Consider the following 10,654-nt stretch of genomic DNA (forward strand, 5'->3'; position numbering starts at 1 on the left):
CCCTCCAATTACCATCCCTCTTATCCAACCCTGGCCCCAGCTCAGCCTCTCTCCTTCCCAGCACCCCTCTCCCCTCAACCCCTGCCTCCACCTGCTCTTTAGACAGCCCCTGCCTCCCTGCCTTTGGGATTTGAATCGTCCTATAGCCCTCCTTGCTTCCCATCCCTAAGATTCCAGCCCTTGCCTCTCGCCTTTATTTTTGAGGGTGGGGTGGGAACGTGGGGTGGTCCAACCAGGGGAAGTGGGCTCCATCAGATACAGGGTAATGGAAGGAAATGTAATCGTAGCCCCTCCCCGCAGCTCCTGATCTGGTTTCCCTCTCCCCTCCCCCTTGCCCTTCCTGATTCATTGGCCCAAGCTACAGGGTACAGAGTCCCCTTCATATTTGCTGGAGGAGGGCAGGTGGGAGGGGAATGTATTGGGGATCTTGCCAGGCTACGTCTAGACCAACACCCTAGGGAAGGGGCTCTGGGTCTGCTGCATTCTAGGGGATGCTGGTCTCCACCCCTCCCCAGGGAGCCCTCATCTAGGTCACCAGGGCCTCTTGACCTTGGCCGGAAGCTGCATGTCAGTGGCTCACATGCCACCTGCCCAGAGACTGGGCCTAGGAGTCCTCACCTTCAGCCTGAAGCATCCTCAGGTCTCGGACGAGAAGATGGAAAGGACCCATGTAACTCACTGGGCGTCCCCTTCCATGAGCCCACTTCTAGATGGACTTAGGCTGGGGAGGGAGTGTGCAGAGGGAGGACTCTCTCCCCTTGAAGGAAGGACCCACTGGGACAGGGACCCTCCTCAGCAGATGAAACTTGGAATCCAAGAACCAGACTCCCTGCCACGTAATCAATTCGGACTCATGGAGACCCTGTAGGACAGGGTACAGGTGCCTCTGGTGGGTTTCGGAGACTGTTACTCTTTAGAGAAGTAGGAAGCCTCGTCTTTCTCCCTCAGGAGTTGGAGTTGTGAACCCAAAAGTTGTCCTCAGGCCACTGGCCGGGAGCAGGCTTGGACCACAGGATGGGGTGCTGACACAAACAGGGACCTCTATCCCATTCCTCTCTCCCTACTGTTTCCACCCAACTTAGGTTTCCTGGTCCAGATTGGGTTTCTCTTTGGGCTACATTCCCAGCCCCCACCCAGTGTGTGAGAAAGCCCAGGAGCCCAGGCCTCTGGGACCCAGCTAGGGGGGAGGGGGGGAGAGGCGGGGCAGTCTCTGAGTAGGGAAGACGGAGGTCTGGAGCTGAGAGCCGCCGCCTGTCTCCCCTTCCTGCCTAAAGCTCGTCTCCAACTTGGTCTCTTTCTTTCTGCCAAGCACATCATGCATTCCCACAGATAAACACACAGCTGAAGCTTACACAACCTGACCGTTCAGCCCCGAAATGTTGATCCACAAGTGATGTACACACAGAACTTGACACCCGTTCACACTCCACCCATACACAGATTGAGCTCAGCCAGCCTAGACACACACACAGACACGCCCGTACATCCCCTGTTTGACTTTTCTGAAGATTCTAGATTTGAGGCAGGCAGACTTGAAGGAAGCTGATGGTAGTTGAAAAGTGTGAGCCATTGGCAGGTCAAGAGACTGACACTGTCCGCTCATTGCTGCTGATGGGGCCACACTGCCTCCACCACCAAGCCAGGGCAGAGAGGGCGAAGGCCACCCCTTCACCCTCTCACTGGGATGCTCATGCCCCTTTCCTAACATGAACCCCGACTACTCAGTGAGACTTGGGAGAAGCAAAGAAGCACCAGGATGTGTGGGCCCCCCACATGCTACCCACCATCCTCTCCTGCTTAATATTCCTGTCTCTCATCCATCCGTGTCTCCCCTCAAGCCCTGAAGACCCGGGCACTGAAATGTGGGCCTCAGCTGGGGAGCTAAGAAGCCCTAGGTGTCAATCCATCCGTCAGGGACACAAGAGTTCAGCCCTGATTTGGTCCCCTTCTTATGAGCGATCTCAACCATCCTAGTCCTCCTCAGCCTCAGCTACATTCCAGTCTCCCTCTCCCTGGCTCCCTGGGGATGGAGGGAGGAGGACTGTTCAGAGAGGCCTGTTTCATGCCTGTAAGCCCCTGACTTCATCCCCTGATAGCAGAGAGCCTCAGAAAAACTCCCCTCCTCTCCCCTCCTCCTGTGAACTCTTGGCAGGAGACTGCAAGACATCTGCTGACCTAGGGTGGGGGCAGAGATGGATTCTAGTCCCACCCAGCCCGACAGCCCTGCCCTTAAAGGCCCTGTTGATCAGAGAGAGAGAGGGGGAGAGTTCAGATCTCCACTTATTCCCAATTGTGCGATGCCATCACCCACTCCTTCCTGTATTGTTCTATGCCCTCTAGAAGCTGCTGCCTTTAATAGGTCCCAGGAATGTGTCCGGGTGTCTTAGGGCCCAGAGGTGGGAAGCTGGGACCAGAGGCCAGTTGTGGCAGACAGCCTCGCCTCAGAGTGGAGAGCCAAAAGGTCCAAAGAGTGTCCTCTCACCTGGAGGTCCTTGGTGACAAAGTAGACCCTCCATGAGATGGTACATCAAGCCCAGCTCTTCCGTCTGCAGGGTGGCCTTGGGCAATGCCGTGCTCTGTGACGTAGGAGTGCTGTGTCCGTCCGTTGATCGTTCGATCCCTTTCAGGGCTGGAAAAGAACAGAGAGACTGAGCTCAGAACTCTCAGACAGGCTGAGGGATGCGGAGTGGGCCTGGGACCTGGGCCCAACCAGCTGCTGCCAGTTGGGGTGGGGTGGGGGGAATGATAGCCCTGTACCCACTGGGGCTGGGATTCCTGGCTCACCCCAGCCTGCCTCCACAGATGGACCCTGTGCAAAAGGCTGTGTTGTCCCACACTTTTGGGGGACCCTTGCTCAAGACCAAGCGGCCCATTATTTCCTGTAATGTCTGTCAGATCCGCTTCAATTCACAGGTAAGAAGCCCAACTGCTCACCAACCCAGTGGGTAGGGCGGGGCGGGTTGGCCGGGACAAACAGGGGGCTTTAGAGGAAGACAGAGGCTTAGGGGCATGCTGGAGGAAAGGCAGTGAAGGGGGTGCTAGAGGAGGGGTAGAGGCTGGTGGAAGTGCTTGAGAGGACCAAGAGATGGCTGTGTGTTCTGACAAGAAATAGCCATGTCCTCTCAAGCTGACCCCTTCCTTCCTTGGGGTCGGAGCGCCTCTGATTCCGTTTTTCAAAACACTGGTGTCTGTTGGGAGGGTGGCCTCTGGCCCCGCTCATTGGTCCTTGAGCAAGGGCTGAGTTAGGTCACTGGCTCCCCCATAGAGCCTGGCCCTCCTTGGCCTCCTCTAAACTCCTCCCTTGGCCCACCCACCTCTCTTTAACCTGACTTCCTCCTCTCTCTGCCCATCTCTACTCCTTCCACATCCTGGGCCCTGCTCCCCTCCCATGGGACTCTCCCAGGGGTTGAAGCCATCCTAAGACCCAGAAGTCAGGTGTCTACATCCCAGATTTCCTCCTTCCTAGCCTCCACTGGGCCTTGTGTGTGGGTCCAAAAGGGGCTTCTGGCGGGGAGTACAGTAGAGGGGGAGTGATCCACCCTCTGAAAGCTTTTGAAGAAACACAGCAGAGCCTCATTCTGCTGAGTAGGGGGAAATCAAGCATGCTCTGTTTCCTTGCCCAGTCCCCCCTCCGTCCCCTCAATACTGCTGGGCTCTGCCCACCCCCACCCAGGGCTTCAGTCTTTTCCTGCCTACCCCTGCCTGGATGACCTTGGGGCCACAGGAGGGTATGTTCTCAGCAGGGGGTGGGTGCACAGGCTTGTAGAGGAGGGAGAGGTGCCGCCAGGTCCACCGAACATCTGGCCTCTCCTTTAGTTCGGACCCCAGGCTTTCCCTCTCCCAGTTCACAGAGGGTAGGAGAGTAGAGGCCCAGAGGAGCCCTGCTGTCAGAAGGAAGCAATGGCAGAGAGCCCTCCCCCTCTTTTTGCCTCCCCTCTCCCTCCCCCACCAAGTGGCTCTGTTGTGACAGCTGTCTCTGCTGCTGTCTCTGTCTCCACACTGGGCTTGGGGCCAGGGTCTTCCAGGCTGTCTGCAGCGGCTTGAAGGAAAATGAGACCCAGGAGGGAGTAGTCGCTAGGGCCCGGGCATTCGAGCTCCTGGGCCTCTCAGCCTGAAGATGGAAGCAGAAAGGCTGGCTCCCAGAGGAGGGGACACAGCACCAAGGCCTAGGGTCTCAGAGATTCCTGGATGCCTGGGTGGCCGAGCCCCTCCCAGTTAAGGATTCTGCCAGAAGGCTGGGGTTCCCCCTCCCTGACTCCAGCCCTAGAGGACTGGGTGAGGGTCCTGCATCAGCAGCCAGGCCCTGGGCACAGTGGGAGCCCCAAGATCCCAGCACTCCAGTTTGAGAAGCTAATCTGAGCCCCAGGAACAAGCAGGACTCCTTGGCAGGGGGCTTAACATCTCGTGGACCTAGGGAGAGATTTACTGTAGCCTGCTGAGACTACCCCTGAGCTGGGCCCGAAGGTGGGGAGAAGGGTTCAATGAAAGGGAATTTCTTCCTCTGTCCCTAAAGAGTCAGGCCGAAGCGCACTACAAGGGTAATCGCCATGCCCGAAGAGTCAAAGGCATTGAGGCCGCCAAGACCCGAAGCAGGGAGCCTGGCACCCGGGAATCTGGAGACCCAGCTCCCCCAGGCAGCAACCCCCAAAATGGGGATGGTGTTGCCCCTCGCCCAGGTATGTCTGACTCCCCCAGTATTTTTCCCCACCCCCACCCCATCTTCAACTTTTCCCTGCATGCTCCACCTCATCCCATACTTCCTTCTGCCCCCATCCCCTCATCCCCCACCTCCCCCGCCCCTGGTCACCTCCATCCCTCTTTTTCTGTCGCTCCGCTACCCCCACCCAAGGTGAGCCAAGCACAGTGATGTGAAATTTCCATCCTGTCACCCTGGTCCGTCCCCGCCCTGGCTCCTCTCAACAGAGTTCTGCCTGTCTGTCTTCCCACTGCCCAGTGACTCAGAGAGGGGCTAGGGTGAGGCTACCTGGCAAAGCTCCCCAAGAACAAGGGAACCCATCAGGTCCTGGGAGAGGCCCCTTCATATGGGGGAGAGTTGCTGGGGAAGGAGCCAGGCTGACTGAGTGCCTGCCCCCAGAGGGACTTCCCTCAGGGAAGACAGAGAGGGCCCAGGAACCCCTGGAACCCCCAGGATGATCTGGATAGAACTGTTGGCCCCTCTAGGCCAAGAGTTTTCTCTTCTGGGAAGTAGAGGGTTTGGACTTGAAAAGCTCAAAGGACTTTTCGAGGTTTACCAAAAGCAAACTCAGAGTCTTGCTCCCTGATGCCTGGTAGCCATCCTCAACTATACTCTGAGCCAAGGAGAAATTGAGCCAAGGGAAGATCGACATAGGAAGATTGATCCACCTCCCCAACATCAGATGCCAGGCATGGTCAACTCCAGAGACCCAGCATCCTGCATCTCCTCCCTATCCTTGCCTGTCCTCCTCCTGGCCCTGCCCTGAAAGGAGAGACAAATATCTTCACCAACCACTTAGGGGCACTCCATTAGAGCTCTAGAGCCGAGTTCTAGTTAGGGCCTGACAGCTTCTTAGCTGTATCCTCTTGGCTTAGCCCATTACAACTCTGAAACATGAGGCTGTTGATCGTCTTTATTGTATAGCACTGTTCTAAGGGTTTTGCCAAGAGCCCTGGTGGCACAGCGGGCACAGCTTTAGTTAGCAAACTAAAAGGTCAGCAGTTCAAATCCACTCGCCGCTCCTCAAGAGCGAGATGAGACAGTCTGCTTCTGTAAAGATTGACAGCCTCTGAAACCTGATGGAGCGGGTGTCCACTGCCCGATCAGGTGGCTATGCGTCAGAACCGACTGGATGGCAGCAGGTCAGATGCCTTATGCAGATTGCTGCATTGAACGCCTGCAGTGGAGGAGTTGGCAGTGGAGGAGTTGGCAGTACCCGCCCTGCTTGCACAAAGTGGTTACATGTTGGGCTGCTAGTCACAGGTCAGCCAGGCCACACGACCAGTCACTCTGCAGGGGAAAAAGCCGGCTTTCCACTCCGGTAAACAGTTCCAGTTCCAGGAACCCACAGGTTCCCGGGCTGCTCGCCTCTGTCCTGGAGGGTCGCCATGAGTCGGCATCCATGGGAGAGCAGTGACTTTGAAGTTTGTTGCTTTTGTTTTTATTTGTTTCACAAACCATGAAGTCCTGCTCTGAGGAAGCGTGTGCTGCCCAGATTAGGATGGAGGTAGAGGCCTTCAGAAATGAGGAAGAAGAGAAATAAGAGAAAAGACCGGATGATGGTCAAGCAAATGCATGCCTTACAGGGGTCAGAGTCGCCCTCCCAGGAGCTCCCCACCCCCACTGCAGGCCGCCCCATGACCCGGAAACTGGATCGGCTGCTGGGTAGAGAATGGGAGCGCTAGAGTTTCCCCTGTTCAGAGGCCAGGGCCCTGTGCGAGGCCTGGGGCCTGTGCATCTTTAACGAGCCATGAATTATGGAGAAGGCCGTATCCCTGCTCCTTCCCTCCCCGTGGCTGCTCTTTCTGGTTCCCTTTTGCCAGGTCTGGGTCCCTCCGTCGGCCCGACTCTCCTTGCCTCTCCTTTCCTCGGCCTCAGCCTCTTCCCAGAACTCTTTGAAAGGCCTCACTGGGGGCTTGGGCAGGAGGCCCAGGAAGGGGACAGATTCATGTCCGGTGCCTCTCCCCCTGGCCTGGCTGACTTCCAGCTTCGGCTCAAAGGGGGGAACCCATGGGGCTGAACCCCCAGGCCACTCGCAGTTTAGGGGGTATGAGCCAGGCCAGGGCTTGGCGTTCACACCCAGCCAGCAGCAGCTGAGCTACATCTGGTTCTTACCCCGGGCATGAGAGCATGCATGTTGTCACAGGGCGTCGACTCCTGAGCCTTTCAGGCTTTCTCCAAAAGCCATCTGAGCTGCCCCTGTGTTTCTACCCCAACAACAGTTTCCGTGGAGAATGGAATGGGTCCCGCTCCAGGGTCCCCAGAAAAACAGCCTGGCTCCCCATCCCCTCCCAGCGTTCCGGAGACTGGTCGGGCCACAGCCAAGGGTGAAGTGGGGACCCCAGCCCCAGCTTCCCTGCCTGGGGGTAGCAAAGAAGAAGAGGAGAAAGCCAAGAGGCTGCTCTACTGTGCTCTGTGCAAGGTGGCTGTGAACTCCCTGTCCCAGCTCGAGGCTCATAACAAAGGTATGGGCTCCTCTGTGCCCACCCACACCACCCTGTCCTCCCATCTACATCCGGGGCCCTGGGAGACCTAGCAGCCTACCTTTTTCCCCAGTCATCTGTCTTCCCCATCCCCCAGCCTCCCTCCACCTTATCTCTTTTACCTAACGCTCCCCCAGACTGGCATTGTGTTTGGGAGGGTCCCAAGCAGCCTGGAAAGCCCCCTTACTTAATGCCCAGTCCCTGCATTGTAATAGGGAATGTGGGGACTTGAAGCCTCATTTTAAAACCCCAGCTGGCACTGAGTGGATCCCAACCTACACAAGGATTCCTGTAGGAGCCCTGATGCTGTAATGGGGAAGCGTGGGCCTGCTAACCACAACGTTGGTGGTTCATACCCATCCCCTGCTCCATGGTAGAAAAACGAGGCGTTCTGCTCCCTTGAAATTGTACAGCCTCCCAAACCTTAAGGAGCAGTTCTGCTCTCTACAGCTCTACACGGTCACTGCAGGTCAGAACCGATTTGACTGCAGTGGACTTGGCTGTTATTAAGGAAACAAGCGGGCAGCCTCATCTTTCTCCCACCGAGAGGCTGGTGAGTTTGAACCACCTGGTGGACTTGAAGCACCTGCGGTTAGCAGCCCATCACCTAACCCACAGCACCACCGCCACCGGGGCTCCTTTGAAGTCTAGCAGATGTGGAGAATCTTCTCCTCCAACCCTTACCTTCTACTGTCTGTGGGCTCCAGGTACTAAGCACAAGACAATTCTTGAGGCACGCAGTGGGCTGGGCCCTATCAAGGCTTACCCTCGCCTGGGACCTCCCACCCCCGGGGAACCCGAGGCCCCTGCCCAGGACCGAACTTTCCACTGTGAGATCTGCAATGTCAAGGTCAACTCGGAGGTCCAACTGAAACAGGTGTGTTCAAAGTGCTTCCCAGCAAGCCTCTGGAGCTCCGCCTCTGCAGGGGAGAGGGAGGACCCGGAGCTTGAGTGGGGCCCCCTTTTCCGGGCCTTATGGAGTGGGGGAGGGTGTTGAGAGGGGGCCCCCAGTGATTTGGGGCGTGGTTACCGCTGCTGCCGCGCTTTGCCCCGTCGCGGTTGCTCCGTTCCGGTGGCTTACAGCCCCTCCGCTCCTGCTCAACCCCGCAGCACATCTCCAGCCGGCGGCACCGAGACGGCGTGGCCGGGAAGCCCAACCCGTTACTGAGCCGTCACAAGAAGCCTAGGGGCGCCGCAGAGTTGGCGGTGAGGCCTGACCTCTGGGGAATTCAACGATGGGAGAGTCAGTGTGGGGAGAAGGGAAAGGTGGGGTTTGGAGGGTCGGAGGTGCCCCCGAAGACTTGTCTTTCTCTTTCCTCCCTGCTCTACACCCCCCTGCAGGGCACGCTGACTTTCTCCAAGGAGCTGCCCAAGTCTCTGGCAGGCGGGCTGCTCCCCAGCCCTCTGGCGGTGGCTGCGGTTATGGCCGCGGCTGCGGGCTCTCCCCTGTCCCTGCGCCCTGCTCCAGCCGCCCCGCTTCTCCAGGGACCACCCATCACGCACCCCCTGCTCCACCCGGCCCCCGGGCCCATCCGAACTGCGCACGGACCCATTCTCTTCTCCCCCTACTGACCTCAACCCTGAACCCCCTCCCATTCTACCCCCCACCTCCAGCCGGGACCCAGACCTCCAGGCTCCCAGCGCGCCCCTCCTCCTGGCACTCCCTGAATGATCTCTCTCCTTCCCCCCCACCCCGAGGTACGGGGGTTCCAGGAACGGGGAGGGGCAGCGGGGGAGGGGGGCTTCAGAAGGGGGGGACACCCCAGATCTCAGGGAACCCCGCCCCCTGCCCTTCCTTCTCCCTTAGAAAAGGGGGGGCCGTCTCACCCTCGAGCCCCCTTGGAGACACCCCCCCTCCCAAAAGCCATGTCCATCCAACCCTTCCCCCTCAAACCTAGCACAAAACGGGGTTCACAAGCCATGGTCGGGGTCCAGGGGCAGAAATGGATTTTCTTGGCAATAAGCGGACTCTGGGACTCTGGCCTCCTACCCCCAAACTGAAGCGCTTCCGTGAACACCCCCGCCCTCCGCAGGGGGAGGGGCGCAGGCAGGATCCTGGGTCCCTCATAAGCACTTTGGTTTTACTGCCTGCGACCTCACTGTGCCCGCCCCTCACCATGCCCCAGCCCCGGTCTAGCCGGGCCCCTCGCAGGGAGCAGCACTTGGGGGCATCTCTGGCACTTGGGTGGGACCAAGGAGATGTCCCCAGATCCCCTTCCCTACTTCCTTCCCAGTCCGGTTCCATTCTCTGCACCAGCACCCATCGCCCTAGGGGTACCGAGGGGGGCGCGGGGTGTCTAGTCCAAGCCCACCCCCCACCCCTCGCCTTCCGCAAAACTGTGAGCAAAAAGCAATAGAAGCCTCGCCCCCGCCCCTCCCCTTGCCGCAGGATTCGCCGAGTCTGTAGCCTCCCCCGCCCCCCCCCCACTCCTAGATTTCACGGCCGTCTGCACCCACCAGACACCTCCACTGCACAACTCAACTCGGGCGGGGGCGTGACCCCCCTCCTCTGTGATTTCTGTATCGTCAGTCCTCCCAGCAGCCAACCCTCGGGGGTCTGCCCCGCCCCATCACCTCCTTCTGCTTGACGATGTAGCAGCCCCAGCCCGCCTCCGCCCTCCCCCTGTCCCTCTCCCTGATAATAAAGTCTAGATTCGTTCTGCCCTCCGCCCCACAGACTCAAGACTCGCTCCGTCTTTTTTCTGCGGTTTTGGAAGCTTTTCGGTCAAGGGGAGGGGGTGGGGATGGGGGGAAGTATGTATCTGTATGATGAGCGTGACCCGTACAAAGGAAAGGGGGCCAGAAGGACGAAGGGGACGAGTAAACGTAGGCGGGAAGATAGAGCAAAGCGAGCCGAGCTGCCCCAGGTCCCCCACCTCCGCTGCCTCCCTGCTCTAGAACGGACTGGAGTCCAGTCTCGGGTTGCCGCAGCGACAGTCGAGAATTGTCGCAGATCCACTAGGCGGCGCCAAAGACACGGAAACCGTCCCCCAGACGGAACCGCCGCAATGGTCCCCGCGCGATTCCAGGGAGACAGGGCCAGCCCCGCTCTGAGACAAAGGAAGCCAGGCTCCTGTGCCTCCTGGTGAGAAACCCACACCTCCACAGGGTTGCAAGGCACGGGAGAAACAGGATCAGAGCTCTCGCCTCTGACCCATATAAACAGTGACCTTGTCTTCTCTGGACCCCAGTTTCCCATTTGCACAAGAAACCCTTTTGGGTGGAAGGAAAGGTTCCTTGAGCCTTCCTATGAGATGGCTTCCAAAAGTTCGTGGGAAAATTCCATTCTCTTTCATTCTATTTTTCCCACGAGGACGTCTCCGAGCAGATCCCTGCAGACGCATTCCGATTCCACTCACGCCTTGAATCCTCTCAGTGCACTTTTCTCACTTCCTCCTCGTTTCCGGTTTCCATTTCTTCTTCTGCCCTAACCCTGAGCACTCTGTCTTGGGTAAACGCTGCCCTTGTGATCTTA

At 58.4% G+C, this 10,654-nt stretch overlaps 1 protein-coding gene across 2 annotated transcripts in view; it reads left to right on the forward strand.

Moving 5' to 3' along the window:
• Positions 1-8,914, forward strand: part of ZNF385A (zinc finger protein 385A) — a 20,957-nt gene extending 12,043 nt beyond the window's left edge. For both annotated transcript variants that reach the window (XM_004716895.4, XM_004716897.2), the window contains exons 3-8: positions 2,803-2,913; positions 4,514-4,676; positions 6,919-7,161; positions 7,887-8,056; positions 8,290-8,385; positions 8,521-8,914. In XM_004716895.4, the coding sequence (XP_004716952.1) occupies positions 2,803-2,913; positions 4,514-4,676; positions 6,919-7,161; positions 7,887-8,056; positions 8,290-8,385; positions 8,521-8,751 (1,014 nt within the window). In that variant the 3' untranslated portion in view covers positions 8,752-8,914. The remainder of the gene's footprint in view (positions 1-2,802; positions 2,914-4,513; positions 4,677-6,918; positions 7,162-7,886; positions 8,057-8,289; positions 8,386-8,520) is intronic.
• Positions 8,915-10,654: the final 1,740 nt, after the last annotated feature.

This window comes from Echinops telfairi, unplaced genomic scaffold (genome assembly GCF_000313985.2).
Source record: "Echinops telfairi isolate 266 unplaced genomic scaffold, ASM31398v2 ScPeMD7_7404;HRSCAF=8442, whole genome shotgun sequence".
Taxonomy (NCBI): domain Eukaryota; kingdom Metazoa; phylum Chordata; class Mammalia; order Afrosoricida; family Tenrecidae; genus Echinops; species Echinops telfairi.